General features: G+C 41.3%; 2 protein-coding genes across 2 annotated transcripts; both read left to right on the top strand.

Annotated features, from left to right (window-relative positions):
- The first annotated feature begins 241 nt into the window (after positions 1-241).
- Positions 242-759, top strand: LOC116333646 (fer3-like protein). Its single transcript, XM_031756881.2, has one exon. It carries the CDS (start codon positions 252-254, stop codon positions 648-650), a length of 399 nt encoding a protein of 132 aa, XP_031612741.2. The 5' UTR covers positions 242-251; the 3' UTR covers positions 651-759.
- A 2,034-nt stretch (positions 760-2,793) lies between these two features.
- On the top strand, positions 2,794-4,473 carry twist1a (twist family bHLH transcription factor 1a). The gene is made up of 2 exons (XM_031756913.2): positions 2,794-3,542; positions 3,993-4,473. The coding sequence occupies exon 1, from the start codon at positions 2,967-2,969 to the stop codon at positions 3,513-3,515; it is 549 nt and encodes a 182-aa protein (XP_031612773.1). The 5' UTR covers positions 2,794-2,966; the 3' UTR covers positions 3,516-3,542; positions 3,993-4,473.
- Positions 4,474-17,564: the final 13,091 nt, after the last annotated feature.

The raw sequence follows: 17,564 nt of genomic DNA, 5'->3' as shown, positions 1-17,564 counted from the left end.
GGACTTGAGCCAAATAGGATCTAACCCTGTAGCGCACTGACCGGATTTGGAGAAAGTTGGATTTACTTGATTGGGTGCTTTGGATTCTGTGTCTGGTGAACGACTTTAGTCCGTCTGAGAGCTTTGATTGGAGTCAGTTTCTTAACTGAACGGCAGAAAAATAAAAGAGAGACTTTCTCTCAAACTGCAGCTCATTTAAGATGGAAATGCAGGGCCGATTTATTGACTCCACGGTGATGAACATTAATCTTATGGAGTATCCCCACAAATATGCTTTAGCACCAAAGCAGCAGGTGGATGATGCTCCATCCTGTCCAATCAGCCAAAGGCAGTTAAACGAGCCTTCCTGGAGCCGGGAAGCGGAGGACGGTGTGCGCACTGCTCAGGTAGGGATGGGCTCGCCGAGATACTACAGCCGCGGGGCCCGGGGGAACACGAAGGCCAAGCGGAGGAGGATCATCACGGTGGTCCAGCGGCAGGCGGCCAATGTGCGGGAGAGAAAGCGAATGTTCAGTCTGAATGAGGCGTTTGATGAACTAAGGAGAAAAGTTCCCACATTCGCATACGAGAAGAGGCTGTCCCGTATCGAGACGCTGCGTCTGGCCATCGTCTACATCTCCTTCATGATGGACCTGCTGGAGAACACCTGAGACAGAACAGCTCAGCTTTATCTATGGCAGACTGAACTAGACTGAAAACGCCACTCAACCCACCAATGACACGGACATAGATGAGCAGCTGACTTTCATATGTACCTTTCAGGCCGTGTATGGACCAACAAGAGGGATTCTGTTAAGAAATGTCAGATTTTTTGTGGCTGTAAAAACACATACATCGTTGGAGAAAGCTCACTAGGTCAGTGAGAACCAAGATATCATTAGTTGCATGTGAATCGATGTTGCTTGAAAATAAAAGTAACCGCTATGGTCATGTTTGTGTTGTTTGCTTGGACTACCACGACAAAGAAAGCAACGTGAAATTTAATTTTGACTCACCTTGCTAAACTTAATAAGACCATAATGTGTTGGATCAAAACATATTTACATTGTCGCATTTAATAAATCCGTTAAGAGGAGATATACATGAATGTCAGCATTTTATGGTTGTTGTTATGCAGCTCGGAAGCTGTGTGTGGTTTTCAGCACCGTGGAGAGCTACCGAGGCGCGCGCCTCACCTGGCCAATTTTAAGGGTGTGGCAAAAAAAAAAAAAAAAAGCAAGTCGAGGTTTTCCTCACTCAGAAAGCGAGAGCACGTGAATCAGGATTGTTTTCTCCTTGAAGGCCAAATATCCTCAAAAGACTTTAAAGGTGGATCTGAATCACAAATCCAGGGATCACGGCATGAAACTGCAGATTATCTTTGTCACTAAGGTGTAAATTGAGTTATTCATGGAGGTGAGATGAAGGTAAACTGAGTGACAAAAAACACCACCCACACCAGATGCCCTCTTTCAGTCCTGGATTGATGGAAGAGGCAGAGCTGTTTAGCGCTGGGGGACAGTGTCTCCACAAGATAGCGGGGCTGGGCCCTCTGTGGTCCTCTTGTGTCATCCTTCCTCATCACAAGTGAGGCTTCTTGGTGGGCCATTCACACCACAGACCACCTCCAAGAAGTTGCCAGGTCTAGTTTCAACCACATGAAGACGTATTTTTTTGTTTCTGGACTGGGATATTAGATCACAGCAGAGCAGGCCACTGTGCTGGGTGGTCATGTGTGCGTATTTCGAAGGGCTTTTTTCCTCTCTCCTCGGTCCATCTTTATCACGTCCGGTATTTGCGTTGTGCTCCAGCCGAACACCGCCTTTCAGCGTCCCTGCTGTGAGCACGGATCCGCCCTGAGAGCTCCCTGTGACGGGCCGTCTTTTAAACCTGAGCCGCGGTGCCGAGATCCCTGCGGGAGTCAGACCCTTTAAGTGCATACCTCAACCGCGAGGCCGTTGACGGGAAAATAAACACACAGGTCTACTGGAGCAGCGACCTCCTGCTGTGACAGCCTCCTGTGTTTTTCAGTGGGCCTGATCACTGCTCCCTTCTCAAACGCCTGCACAGAAACACTTTAATGTTTAAAACTAGAGGAAGAGTTCTGCTGTGTGTCAGTGGCTTTGAATTATTTTCAGCAAGAGGGGAAAAGCATGAAATTTCCACACACGATGACACAGCGGTAAAACTGCTGGGCGATTTCCATTTGTAAGTTTTATTGTCAGTGACGCAAACAGTGGATAAAGTCTGTGCAGCAGATCTGGAAAAACAACAAAACCTGCTATTCATACTTAAAAAAAAATCCGACCCTGAAACTAAATAATAAATAACACAGGAAAACAACAACAACATGTCTTTATGTAAGACTGAGCAAAAGAGAGCCTGGACATTTAATGAGGTCTGCTCTAATTCAATGTAAAAAAAAAATAAAATAAATAAAAATAAATAAATAATAATAATAAAAACAATAATTATCTTTCTTGATCTGTGTAATCTGTAATAAATGCGGTGGAGGGGGGGGGGTCATTGTGCTTTTGGGGAAGAAATAAATTGCGGTGGAGCAGAGACAAATAATTTATCTCTAAGACAGGTCTTACAGTGTTTGCACAAAGCTACATGATCCAATAGCAAACACCGCCCCCACTACATCCTTCCAGTCTCGAATAAAAAAACACTCCATCTCTTAATTCCTAATATTATAGCAAGAACTCTCCTTTTCTGCGGTATTATGTTACAGCCCTCCCCACCCAATCACAGCAAGCCCCAAAATCCTCCTGCCTGCTCCCCGCTATAAGAGCTCGGGTCGTCCCAGTCTGGCAGACACCTCTCGCATTCTGTGGCGCACGAGATTTACCGTAATACCAGCTCACACCCAAACGCGGGCCACGCTCCTGTTACCTCTCGTGTTTGTTGATGTTGTGACCGCTTCAGTGGATTTGAGTCAGGGATTCGTGACGCAGGACACAGAAAACTTTTCTGAAAAGACAATGCGGGAAGACGACTCCTCCCCAATGGACAGCGCTGGCAACAGTGAGGAGGAGACCGACCGACAGCTGCCGCGGAGAGGCGCGAGGAAGAGGCGGACGGCGCGGAGGAGTACGGACGAAGAGGAGGAAGCGGACGTGGAGAGCCCCGGTCCGGTGAAAAAGAAATGCAGGAAGAGTGTAGACGGAGGAGGAGGCAGCACCGGGAGCGGCGGCAGCGAGGCCAGCAGTAGCCCCGCGCGCTCATTCGACGACCTGCAGACGCAGCGCGTGATGGCCAACATCCGCGAGCGCCAAAGGACGCAGTCCCTCAACGAGGCATTCACGTCGTTACGTAAAATCATTCCCACCCTGCCGTCGGACAAACTCAGCAAGATCCAGACCCTGAAGCTGGCAGCGCGGTACATCGACTTCCTTTGCCAAGTTCTACAAAGCGACGAGCTGGACGCGCGAGGGACCAGCTGCAGCTACGTGGCGCACGAGCGTCTGAGCTATGCCTTCTCAGTCTGGAGGATGGGGGGCGCGTGGTCCTTGTCGACTACGTCCCACTAGCAGAGCTGCTCTTGGTGGCACAGTACGGTAGGTTGAGCTCCTTTCACTTTTCATCCAGCAGGAACTCGAGCCGTGCCAAAATGTTCCGGTTATGCGCATTTTACGCACAGGCCCAAGATAAACAAATTAATATAGTCATGTATAATCCTCCAGTAGGTTGCTGTATTTTTTCTGTCTCACTCTTTTAAACTTCCTCTAATATTCATTAGGCTTGATTAATTTCATTATGAAAGAAATGTCAACTACAACTTAATTATGCGCCAATAGGCCATGGTTATCCCCGAAAACATGGAATTCTGATATCATCTTATAGCTACAAAGAAATAGACATAGCATTTCTTCTATGAAATCCACGCTTCATGTGTATTTTCTTCACCTAAGCCCACAACCAGGTTTTTTCATTTACATACATGGCCAGCACGAAATGTCATTCATTTCTTGTTTTCACTTGTTTTAACCAGAGTATTTCTTTCACAGATTACTCAGACTGAGGAACCAGTGGATCAGACAGACTAAAATGGGCCAAACACACCTGGGCCCCAGTCTTGGCTGCTGTGCTTCAGGCCTCAGAGGAAAGCAGCTTTTTTCATATTTCCCTTTGCACGGACTGAAATGTTTGCAAGGGAGCACTTAGGACAGACAGGACGGATATGAAGAAAGAAAGACCACTGCGACTATGAATGTTGTAAAGAAAAAAAAAACTGACAAACGGCTCTGTTTTGAAACACGAGAGAAAGATGACAGATCATTCCACATTCCCTGTGACACCGCTTCACAGAAAATGAAGTATTTTGTATTTATTTTTCTACACAGGTCTGAAATTTCTTCCTCCCCCCATCTCAAATAAAGGTTATTTATTTTTGCAGTATCACAGAATTCCAAATGGATCTAGAGTCTTTGCATTTTGAGTGTTGTAAATATTTGGTAATATCTTAAATAAAATTATGAAAGTATCTTACATTCTTCTGGTCTGGATATTCCTTAAAGGTCTAACTAGAGGCAAAGAAATTTCATGCCCATCAGCTGAATTTAGAGGCCTCTGTTTTTACGCAGAAGAATAAATGCCACTTTTTTTTTAAGAAATGTTTTTTATTTGTTTGTTTTTTGGGAAACATATTCATTTCTCATGGTCTTTGTACTTTGAGTCTTTGTAGAGAGCTTATTTTCTTGGTTGATGTTGAATCCCCATGTAACCAAACTACAGTGGAGGGGGGGCAAAAGAAAACATCTCATACCAGTGGCTTATTTTGTAGTGATTTCTTGAGCTTGGGGATCTGGGAAAGCCATAATTAGCCAATGGTCTGTTTGAACAAGGTGAATCTGGAGCTGTGGGAGGCATGCATGATATTCCCAGATGTCCTCTGAGCTGCAGGTCAGCATGGGAGTCTCCTGCAGGTGCTGCAGCAGTTATACCCAGAGAGGTTTGACAGATTAATGGGGTGGAGAGAGGTGAAAATGCAAACAGAATAGGCTGGATGGAATTTACAAATACCAACAAGTTATATTTCACATAAAACACATTGGATTATCAGAGTATTTCTACTTAACAACAAAAGAGCTGATAAAATTGGCCCAAACAGTAAACGGGATTAACTGATAAAACTCCATGTAGCTGTTAAATAATAAAAACCCAAAAAACAACTTTCAAATTATGTGAAAAGGAATAATTTTCTTTTTTTAATTATTATTGTATTTTTTGGATGCTTTGCCACAGGTTTGGACAGAAATAATCTTTCCACCTAAATGCTGAATGTGATATGTCCAAATACCAAATCAGCATCTGGGCTGTTACACACCATTAAAGTCAAGAAAGGAAGGACTAGATTATATTAAGACAAGAAGACTACATGGGAAGTATCTCATTGGCTGATGCCTTATCTACCACATATAAGTCCTGACTGAATGCTTCAAGGCTACTATTTCCCATAAAATAAAGTAGGATTAGGCTATTTTATGAGTGCAACAGGGATATCACTTTGAGATGAAACACACCGATGTCATTCATGACTCACTTAAGGGAGTTCTCTGTCTCTCTGTAGGGTTGTTAAGAGATGATGATGGGAGCATCGTCGTGTTTTTGCATCATGGGTTGCGTGCGGAAGGTAAAGCCATCTGCGCTGACCTGAAGCCCTCGCCAGCCACCGGGGGGAATCAATTCCCACCCTTAGATCACCGTGGACGTGTTATCTTAAACTTGAGGCTGTTGCTCTGACACAGAGGAATGTCACCTCTGAGGCTTCAAAACACACGTGCACACAAACACATATAGGTTATACACACACAGAGGGAGATTTCTCACGCCTACTAAACAGGGAAATACATTTCACACAGAGAAGGAGAGAGAGGGAGAAACGAATCGGGAGGGGGGGGCTTCTGAACCTCAGCTCCTGCTCGACTTTGATGTTTGAAAGTAATGGGATGACCGCTTGTTATCAGTGTGAAGGCATCTGGCTCTCTAGTTTTAAGTGTGCTATGATTTATAGGCTCTTTGAATACTGACACACACACACGCACTCGCTCTCTCTCTCACTCATTAATCACCGTTTATATCTCCTCGCTTTGAGCTTGCAGTCCTTAAACTGATCTAAAAGCCAAAGGTGCAGGCCTGTGTGTACTTTAGTAACGCCAGGAGCTGTAAATCTTTCCAAACGTGGATTTCTGACTGCTATACATGGAAAGCAAGACCAGGTTGTTTAACAGTGGTTTACTTGTCTCTCTTTACTTTTTTTAGTGTTGTGTCTCCTTCACTTCCCATCTCTCTGTGAAGTTCCCCATTATGGGGTAACAAGCCCTGGTTTACATTAACCCTCAACACCACAAAAAGACAAGGTGGAGGGGGAGGAAGTTGGGTGAGACAGACGGAGGGGGGGGCGACTCGATTTGTAAGTCTGGTTTCCATTAGAGCTAATTATCTGTGTTTCATCGCAACCTGAGGCAGTTAGCGTGTGTGTGTGTGCGCGTAGGTGTATATATGTATGTGTGTGTATGCTGGAGTTTCTTTTTTACTTGTGCTGTGCTGCGTTTCCGTCATATAGCTCAAATTAAGGTCTGCATAGCATTCTCTGACTCTCTGAAGTGAAATTAAACAAATAGTGCTTTGAGTATCACTCCAACCCTCCATGTCAGCTGGTCAGTGATGTAATATATCAGTAAACTGGACAAAAATAGAGTCCATACACTTCTTTGGTTTTTGCTATATAAGAGCAGTCATGAGCATTTTTAGATTTATTGTTGCTTTAGAGTTGCCCTCCTCCTCTGAGCCAGACTTTGTTGTAATCTTTAAAGTGGTCTTGAGCAGTAGGTCTTCAGGCTTTCTGAAGGTCTTTCAAAGTTTGTCTGTGGACATTGGCTGCCTTTTCACTCATTTTTAGTCCAGTTCCTGCACCTTACCATTTTCAGAGCAATGTTTATTTGTTTGTTAAGCCACTTAACACTGACTGATGAATCATTCAGGCACCTAACTCAAGGGATGAGCCAGCATTTTGTCTTCACACAACACACAGCTTAGCAAAGAAGCTTCATCAGAAATGGAGGACGTCCGCACAGAGGTACGACAGTGAGTGTCAGCCATCTGAAAAAAATGGTGGAGGTTGTGCCATGGTTTGTGGCTGCAATTCAGCCAGTGGTTTTGGAGATTTTGCCAAACTGATAGAATTAGGATCACAGAAACGTATCGACAGATTTCGATCCACCATGCAAAATCATTTGGAAAGTGTTTGATTGGCTACAATTTTTCTGTTTGGGATTGATCCCAAACACAGGTGCTAATGCAATAAGATCATATAGAGCATATAGATAGAAAACAAAATGTATTGGTATTCCCGGATCCTGGACCTCTACATTTTTAGAGCAGTGTGGGATCATCCTGACAGAGAACAGAACTAAAGGCAGAAACATCAAAAAAGAGAGCCTAGAGAAGTATTCCTGAAGACTATGACAAGAAATGAGAAGAAAGGCTTCCTAAGAGAGGTCAGACTGTGTTGAAAAATAAAGATGGTCATACCGAATATTGCCTTTCAAACTGTTTGTGTCTTATAAACTGCATAGCTTCTATATATGTTTTCACATATTTTAAAAAACTGTTGCGTCTATTTCCCATTTTCATTGTAAAATATAAAGAAATGAAGGTTGGATCAAGAGTTTTGCACAATACTGTGAATCTTGTCAAGGAGAGCAGACTGAAAGAATAATAAAACCTTCTTAATATTTTCCCATGTATTTGTTATTTAAAAAATGCATTCATCTAAGTCAAATAAGCATGCATCAAGTCAAATTGGAACTCAGTTTTTTTCTGTTTATTTATTTATTTTGCAAAAGAATATAAGTTTCCTTGTCGTGATGTGACAATGTCTCTGAATTCAGAAGAGAGAAAAATAACCAAATCCTATCTGGCAGGACGACGAGATGCTGTTGAGTTATATTATAAAAGTAGTTGCATCCAATCTATAAAATGGTTTAAAGTCTAAATGCCACAACATCTTTGATTCTATATTGTATTTGTTTTTGTTTTTTAATGCCTGAATTAATAATGACAGCATTGTTGTTTTAATGGTACAGGAACAGAGAGTGACAGGAAGTCAGGGTAGAAACCGTTAATATAATGAGCTCTAATTCGCACACGTTCCCTGAGGTCGGTGCCAACTGCACCCATCAGTGCTGACCTGTGACCTCTCAAACTGACCCCGTCCCCAGAATGCTGTGACCCCCAGCTGGACCACGGGCCACCACATTCACCTCCACAAAATGCCCCACTGAGTTCTCTAATACTTGTCAAATGCAGCACAGAGTATGAGGACAGCAAGAGAGATGGAGGCTGGATTACAGTGGGAGGTGGAAAATGAACACGCTGATAAAGCAGTGAGAAAAAGCAAAAGAAGAAGAAAACTCAAGAGGGAAAAAAAAGTATACGCGTCCTCTCAGCTCTCTTGCCCAAGGCTGTTTATCTTTCAGGCTGAGTTAAACATAAGCCTCTTATAACTCTCCACATACCAGACAATATCACAGTGGCCCCGCTTTACCAGTATAAACATAGGCTCTTTATCAAAGAGCAGCGCGACTCATTCAAACATATAGGCTCTTTGTCCTAACTTAATTTACTGCACCCTATACAAAGATCCTTTATTGGATTTAAGCTTTCCAAATGTTTAATGGGGAACTTTGGTGGTGGTGGCGGGGGGTGTCTGTTGATGAAGGTTAAAGGGGCTTCATGTGTTTACCTTAGAAAACCACAGTGGTTTCTTATCATGCACAGATCTGTGGACTATCAGTATGGAAAAGGCCCAGTTCAAGCACAACACGTTGTGTGTTATTTCCACAGAGAGAGGGAATTGTCTGACACCACATGGGGCCATTCACACAGATGGGATTGTGGCTTTCTGCAGGGGAAATGCATGTTTCCTGGCTGCGTTAATAGCAGAGATGATAGTTTCAACTCTGTTCACAGTAACTGAGGCTTTTCTGATGCGCAACAGAGTATTGCATCATCCCGTCTTATATAAAGTTTTCGAGCTTTTCCTTGTTGCAGGCAATAAGCAGAGCACAGCCGTGGTTTACTAGCGTTCTGGGGGCCCTGTCATGAGTCAGTATGTGCGCGCACACATGCAGAAGGGCAGAGTGAGGGATGGCTTGGCAGTAAGATCGACTCCTGCTTCGGGTGTTGGTCTAAGGAGAGCTGTGCTGGGAGAGAAATAAGATTTTAAAATCTGCACAGTGTTCCCGCTGGTGTTCACTGTGGGGTGGTCTCTCTTGGTTTCTTTCCCCACTTTTCTATATTTCTATCTCCTCGGTCTCTCTCTCATTACTTTGAGGTGGTCTGTTTCTGTCTTTCCAGCTCTCTCCGGCTCCCTCTTTCCCAGCCCAAATCCCCTCCACCCACCCCACTCCTCCCTCCTCTTGGTCATATTCGCTCCTTTGCTTACTCCTTTTATCATCAAATCATCTCTCTCTCTCTCTGTGCTCTCATTTCCTCGTCTTACTCAAACTCCTTCCTTTTCTCCTCACTTTGTTTACTGGCATGCACAAACACAAAAACACCCGTCATGCCTCTGTATTTGCTGGCTAGAAATTTGTGTGTGTGCGCACAAAGCTGGAGAATGTAGGTGAAAGGAATAAAACCACAGCGAGATAAAGAGAACGATTCAGGGACTGCATGAAAACAAAGTCTTGCTGATGCAATGATTATTGTGGGCCAGCATTTTTTAGCCAATTGTGCTCTGAATCTCTGTGTGTGTGTGTTTTCCTCTGTTCAGTATTAGTTTAGTATTGTAATTTTGCTCTTCTGACTGTTGTTTTTCTGTCTCTGCCTCTTTTTTCCCCCTTTTCTGTGATTTTATAAGCCTGGAGGTTGGTGTCATATGACCTATTTGCATGTTTTTTCAAGTCCAGTAAAACTGGCCTAAATGCCTCATAATTCTGTTCCCCCGGCTGCCTGGTAAAGGTAAGTGCCAACTTTCAAACACCCCCCCACCCACCCACCCACTCTCTTTCTCCACACACACACACACACACACTCTCTCTTAGACACACATGGGTAAACTCTAGTCATGGCATACCAACAGGAAAAGTGTAAAGTAACACCGCCTCTTAAAAAGAGGTGGCAAAAGGTCCTGAGACTAAAAGTAGAGTAAAATGCAAAGACAGTGTGTGTTTGTATGTGCGTGTGTTTCGAACAAACTCATCTCAAGGAATGATGGCATAGTAAAAATCCAAGCGGTGGGATTACAACAGGCGAGAGTAAAGTTGTGTGTGTGTGCGTGTGAGTTATAAATAGTTGGATCATCTGGAGTACATTAGAGGTACAGTGTTTAAGTGAACAGGTCCGCTACCTGCAGCCACAGAAACCTCAGAGCAGACGCTGCCAAGCCCTAAGCTGGACACACACATGCACACAGCAAAGCATAAAGAGAAGAAGATAGAAAAAGAAGGAAATTAATGAAGAGAGGCAAATTAATTTAACAAAATTAAAAGGATAAAGCAAAGAATTGATCAAAATAAAAAGGTGGGACACCTGAGAGGAACAGTCTTACGCAATAACAGACTGTGACCGTTGTTAAATCCTGGCTCTGTAGCTTTAAGGTAAACACGGGTTATTAGGAAAGGCACCGCTGGGATATCAACTCTCCTATTAAAGGGTGGGCTGGTGTGAATGTACAGAGGGAAGGAAAACATAATGTCTGAACAAGGTTGTTTGGCTTAGAAGTGGCTAACACTTCCCGAGGCCACACATAAGTAATCAGCACCTGCATGGACTAAGGTATAAATCCTCATTTTATCTCATACATGAAAAATATGCAGGTAAAGAAGCTTAAATACTGTTATAATACTGATCCACACTGTTAAAACTTCTTGATCTTTGTTATTCATATTGTCTACATTTGGTGTATAAAACCTCTTTTTAAAAATAAATAAATAAATGCTGTCTCTCCAAAGCTTTTTTGGAAAGGGGGTGTAATTTCTCCGTGTCAGTTTATCCCCACTGCACTCCGTTATAAATCTACAATAAAGCTTTTTTTGATCTTTAAGAAAATCCTCAACTTGCTGCATTTTGTTCCCAACTTTTTCCATAACCCCCGCAAAAAGCTCAGGAAGCAGACCCTCCCCCCATAGCACATTTACACACTGAAACCTGAGCCACAGGAAGTGGTCCTGCACAGCATCATGTCAGGGCGTACAAATTATTCACCATTTAAAAAATGCACTTTTTCTCATCTCCTGTATTTTCCCTACCCTGCACCCGATACTCCTGCCTTGTCTCCTTCTCTCCGCTTACTGGATTTAATTTCTGATCCTCTAGAGAGTCACAGTCAGGGAGACAAACAAGCTCTGCTACCTGTGATATCTCAAAAAAGAGCTGCGCTCTGACTCAAAACGAACCGCCATCGCTGCTGTTGCTGTGGGTGTACAGGCCCCCAAAATTCCGGGAAATATTCTGCTCTGGTGTTCCCTGAAGACTTGTGGTATTCCTGCCCACAACGCTTTTGTGGAATTTCCTAAATGGATATAAAGCAGGTTTATTTGAACTCTTCTGAACAGTGAAACATTCACAGATCTACCTTATCGCCATATAGGCGTATTATTTTACTGTATAAACCCAACTGCAAAAAGGGTGAGGGGGAGCCTAAAAAGAACTGTTTTGTACTGGTAGGATGAAAATAGAGTTGAAAAGACAATAAAACCACCCGGCTGAACACAAAGTGTGGGCGAATGACATTGTAAAAAATAACCTCCTTTTAGTGACCTCACTGCTTTTCTTAGCACGTCCAGTCAAAACAGTATGAAAAATCCTTTTTTTAAACTTTCTTCCTTTTAAAAAAAAAATTATTAAAATTAGATACAGAGAGTTTTTACACAAGCTTGATTTTGACTATAAACTGATGTGGGATGAAAATGGTGAAACTGAGACTAGCAAAAATGCTTGGTGGATTAAATGCTGGTTTAAACTCTCCTGTTATTAAAAGGTGCTAACTACATTTTTTGGCAAAAAAGGGACCTTTTATTCTTATTTTCAGATGGACATAATCCTTGGACTCTGTTGCAATCTGATTCACTCTTTACATTAAACCTTATTTATCTTTATAGTAGTGGCCCCGATGTCCCTCGGGGCCACTACTCACTGTTTGAAAAAAAAAGGTACGTTTCTTCTGATTTGCTACCTTTTTGCAAACAGGAGGTTTGAATAGCAGGTGAGTGGGACTTGTATGTGCACTTTAACATATCTGCAAAGTGCCTGTTACTAGACATCTTTAAAAAACGCTCAATCCATGTTAGCGAGAGTAATTTTTTAAATGTGACCTCCTCCCAACCTGTAATGCCTTTTGGTGAGTATGTGGCATTCTCAAGACCTCTGTGCAGCTCTGTGATGTAATTTTGGAGCCTGCTCTCTGCGCTGAGGTGGCATGTGGCTTGTTATTCTGTCTTTGTGCAATATCATACCAAATGTTATTCAGTGAGAAGTATATTTCCCATGAGGACAGTGAACTAGCCAGCTTATGTTGTGTATGCCTGCCATGGCTACTACTGGACCACGGGAATGTGCACACAGCACTAAAATGACTGCGTTGTTGGCCATTAGGAAGTGTCCACTCACCTCATCCTGCCAAGACTACGACTGTGTGGATTATTATGCTGAGGTTCGGGGGGGAGGAGGTCGTGTTAAGTGAAGTTTAGAAGAGCACTGACCAAGCACACTTTTCCCTCAGGCATGTGGTCAAGGGACAATTGAGGGCACACACATGCACACACATGCACACATGCACACACAAACAGCTTCCTCATGCACACATTCATACCCACAATCTGATTCTGAAATAAACATCTTGCCCCATAATACCCCTGGGCTAGTTGGCCCATTGGCCCATCCTGGTGACCCTTGTTACCATGGTGATTAAATATTGGGAACCCTCATCTGCAAACATTTAGCCAGTGTCACCCCTAATCTGCCCCATGTCACCCTGCCACTATAACCTACAGGAGATAGCAACACACTACCAAAACATGCAACCAAAGATCAGCATTGTGCCACAAAGTTCATCTTCCCTCATCACTATAGACAAGTGCAAAACATTTAAGAACAATATATGTCAAATGCATTTGCAGAGACAAAGTTAATGTCAAAAAGTATGGAGGGCCAGGACTGCCAAATTAATTCAATTAAATACATTACTAAATAATTAAATGTGCCCTTGATGAATTAAAATTGGAAATCAATTATTTATAAAATGTTTTAAATGCAACTCTTTGAGCTTCAATTCATTATTTATAGATTTAATTAATTAATTACATATTTATTTAAATAGTTAATGATATATTTAGTTCATTCATTTTGGCACTTGTGGCCCTCCATACAATTGTGTCTATGGACATTTTATAGTGTCATTTTTGACAGAAACAGTAGTTACGGTCTGCTTGATTTCATTTTCGTACTCTACACTTCGCTGCTGTAGTTTTTAAATACCAAATTGTTGGAACTGTGTAATTTTTTTTTAAAAATTCTGCAACATGAACACTGTGTTTTAAGTCCTTTTTAATTTCTATGCAAATTATTTATGTTTTTATTCAACAACAAAGACATATATCACATATCTATATCAGATTATTTTTTTTAGTCATTACATTACCATTGCCTGTCACATTCCACCTCCTGACCTTTGAACTATGACTTCCTCTAGGCCAAACCATCATGGGTGCCATGCCTCGGGTCACTTGATGGCTTACAAAAAAGAGCAGGAGTGTACTATACTTATATAGAAGTCAGCAAATCCTGTTTTTAAAAGTAATAATTTTCAAGTTGTGCGTGACTATATAATAAGGTTAACTGATAAATGGTCCATGGTCCTTCTGCTCTTTTGTAGCTTTTAGTGCAATTTCTTCCCTCAAGTCAAAAGTATCTGAGCTATGGGTAGCTTTAGCAGCTGGACATGCTCATTAGGGTGATGGTGATTAATTTGAATAATAAAAACTACAAATAATACCTTAACTGACTAATATTTCTGTTGCAAACTAGCACAGTTTCTCGCCTGTCTAGAAAAGATTGAACAAAACCACTGGAGGGAGGAGGACATAATGAAAATATTAAGGTATATTACACCTGATGCTACCCTTGCAACAGTGCCACATGCCAAAAGCAATGTCACATCTGGTAGTGTGTTGTAGTGTTGTTTCAGCCAGACCTCTTGAATGGTCAATCATGCCCATATACAGTAAAAGAAGATCACTGTGAGTCAGTGTAATCATATACTAGAACTCACTAGTCCATGATATGCCTGAATTCAGTGAGTCAAATGGTTTTGTTCAAATGCAGAGGAGATTTAAAAGGAAAGAGAATAACTAGGAAGAAGTATGTTGACTGTTAATGACAATAACTATCTTTTCATGGTATCTATTTATGGGATTGATTACCATTTTATTAAATGCGTCAGTGTTGTTTTCTACAAACAATCAGCAGGTGATTTTTGCCTGCAGTTTTCATTGGTTGTTCAAATTTTACAATATGAATGAAATGATTTGTGTTGATAACTCATTTGTATGGCAGAGGTATTCCATTGTGACTTTAAAAGCTTGTTTAGCCTGTTAGTAATGAAACCTTAAATGACAGAGAGAAGAGCTCCTAACATGTCGAGTTTAAAAAAAACAAGAAAGTTAAAGAGATTCAGGTTCCACCAACAATTTCAAATTACCAGAGAAATTACTCAGTTTCCCGAATGTACAACGTTTAACCAGCTGTTTTGATACAGCTGGTTATAGGCCACCTTAATTTTCCAAAAATATTTGAATCCCGCAGTTGATATTGACATGTAACAACATCACACAGTCTATATTAAATATTTTTAATATACTTTTCAAAGATATTTCTGTGTTTCTGGCCCAATTAAAAGCTGTATTTGTTTATGGGTTTGTTTGTTTTTTTAGAAACACGTGACTCTCACATTACAGCTACACGGGATCGGACAGCTACATTACAAACATGTGATGTACTACTGTGGAATAAACAGAATGAAACGTGTCTACAGCAGTAATAGAAATTACCCACACTGATGTTCTGATTCTGTAGAATAAATACTTTTGATACTTTATGTAAAATTTGCCAATAATACATATTTATGCATAGTGAGGTGTTTTCTTTATGCTTTATTGACACTTTTGCTAAAGTAAATGTTGTTCTTGTTATTGTTTGTTTGCTTTTTAAATTTCACCACTTATCATTGTCAACTAATAGTAGATTTTTAGATTATAAACACATAAGTACATAAGCAATTCTTCCTCAGAAGTACAGAAAGGAGTAGACATCCAGAAAGTGGGCAGCAAGAGGCTGTCAGAATGGTATGTTTTAATGAGGTCCAGAGTGGAAGATTGAAGGAAAGTTTGTTTGCTTGTTTGTTTGTTTATATTGGAGGTGGGGTCCTCACTGTTTGCCTTCGTGTAAAAGTCACGGCACACCCCTGGTGTACAGGACGATTTATTTGACACTGGAGTTTCCCCCATTGGAGTTTAACTTGGGTTGACGGTGACATCTAGTGGTAAAGATGCAACAACGTCAATTAGAAGCTGCACCTGCTGTAGTTTCTGAAGATGCCTCGGTTTTTATATTTTTTGAGCAAGTGCATTTCATGTGTTTGATGCAAAATCATGAAACAAAATTACCTTTTGTATTGGCCTTATTTGTTTTTTAAAAGCCAAGCCCTATGATGCAAACATGAGCATACCTCCCAAACAGGTTGATCAACAAGTGATTGTTATTTTTGTTACTGCATACAATAAATAGCCTAATATTAACCTAGGTGTATCTACACCTTGCAAAGGCACCATTTAGTTCATCACGTGTTTTGATTACAACAGGGGTGTAACTCATAAAGCGAGGGTATAAAGTCTACTGTTATTAACTTTCACTGTGCTCGTCTGTGAGAGCGAGCAATCAGCTGACAGAAACAAGAAACAGAAAAGGGATTTAGAGACATAAGAAACATGAAAGGCTTAAGGAGCTCTCTCTTATGTGTTGCTGTGCATTAAAGAATGGGTAGTCCGACGTGTGCTCTCTGCTCTCGTGGACCTGCAGGCACCTGTTTTGTCTTCTTTCACCCTTACCTGCTGTGTGACTCAGATGTGGCTGTCACTTCGGAGAAAGGTACTGTGACCTAGAACAACACATAGATCTCTGTTGCATCCATCTTTTTTATTCACTCTGAGATCCTTTGTCTCTGCCTCTTTGTACCACCTCCTCCAATGTCCATTGCCAGGCAATGTAAGGTAGAGCACAGGTTAATGAAGATCGCATTCGGGCAATGAATTATGCATTGGTACCATGTTTGCAGGTAGCCACTGCCAAACACGTGATCCAACTGCACACTGATCTTTCTTTGTTGTCATGTATTTGATGAGGTTGACTGTCAGGGAGAGGCATATTATTAAACCATAAATGTATTAGGCTTCACATATTGCAGTAAAAATTCTTCTATTACAGCACTGGAGAATCAAAGTAAAACTACTAAATACAACTGAGTGAAAGAAAGTCTGTCATGTTAGCATTTAATTATTGATGTTTCTTTAAAATAGTAGCTATTTTGACATGAAATATTATGTAAAACACTTGTTGCAAATGACATTAAGGAAGGTTTGGTTGTTTCAGGTGCAAAGCCTTAATTAACATTATTAGTGGCACCTCTGTTTACCTACCATTTTCATGCAGTGAAAGAGGTCTGTTTATGTAGGTGGAGCCATTGTTAACTGCTTTGTGTTTTACTGGGTGGTGCAAGCTATGACCTCTGTACAGAATCTTTTGCAGTAAATGAACTAATACAGTGCCAAGAAACAGCATTTGCTAGCTTCCTGATGTTTTCCTGTTTTTTGCACATTTTTCATACTAACATTTTTCACATTATCAAACAAATCTTTACACTGATAAAAATCAATCTTAGTAAACAAAACAAAATGCAGTTTTTTAATCAAGATTCAATTTATTAAGGGAAAAGCTATCCAAGCCTATGACAAAAAGTAATTGTTAAATCATGAACTGACTGTGATTAACTAGATTTTCTGGAAAGCTGAGTTCAGTTTAACTTGCCACATCCAGGCTTGATTACTGCCAGACCTGTTTGGTCAAGAAATCACTTAAATAGAGCAAGTCAAAGTAAAGTAGGCTAAAAGATTTAAAAATACAGCACTTACTGCTGCAATCTTAAGAAGCAGCTGAGAAACAAATTCATTGACGTCTCTCAGTCTAGAAAGGTTTACAAAGCCATTTCTAAATCTTTGAGAATCCAGTGAACCACGATGAGAGCCATTATTTAAAAAATGCTGAAAACTTGGAACAGTAGTGAACCTTCCCAGGAGTGGTCAACCTACCAAAATTACCCCAAGAGTGCATTGATGACTCATCCAGGTCACAAAGAACCCAGAACAGCATCTAAAGAGTTTATGATTCAACAATAAGAAAGAACGTGGGGGAAAAAATGGCAACCATGGGAGAGATCCAAAGAGAAAACCACTGCTGACCAAACAGAAGTCAAAGGCTTGCCACACATTTAGCAAAAATCATCTTCACGACTTTTGGGAAAA

This window comes from Oreochromis aureus, linkage group 22 (genome assembly GCF_013358895.1).
Source record: "Oreochromis aureus strain Israel breed Guangdong linkage group 22, ZZ_aureus, whole genome shotgun sequence".
NCBI lineage: Eukaryota > Metazoa > Chordata > Actinopteri > Cichliformes > Cichlidae > Oreochromis > Oreochromis aureus.
The sequence above is the reverse complement of the archived record's forward strand: the minus strand, read 5'-3'. Positions and strand labels throughout refer to the sequence as shown.

What these genes read in the sequence shown, in the direction of transcription:
- LOC116333646 (XM_031756881.2), top strand. Translation starts at nt 252, where the DNA reads ATGGAGTATCCCCACAAATATGCTTTAGCACCAAAGCAGCAGGTGGAT.
- twist1a (XM_031756913.2), top strand. Translation starts at nt 2,967, where the DNA reads ATGCGGGAAGACGACTCCTCCCCAATGGACAGCGCTGGCAACAGTGAG.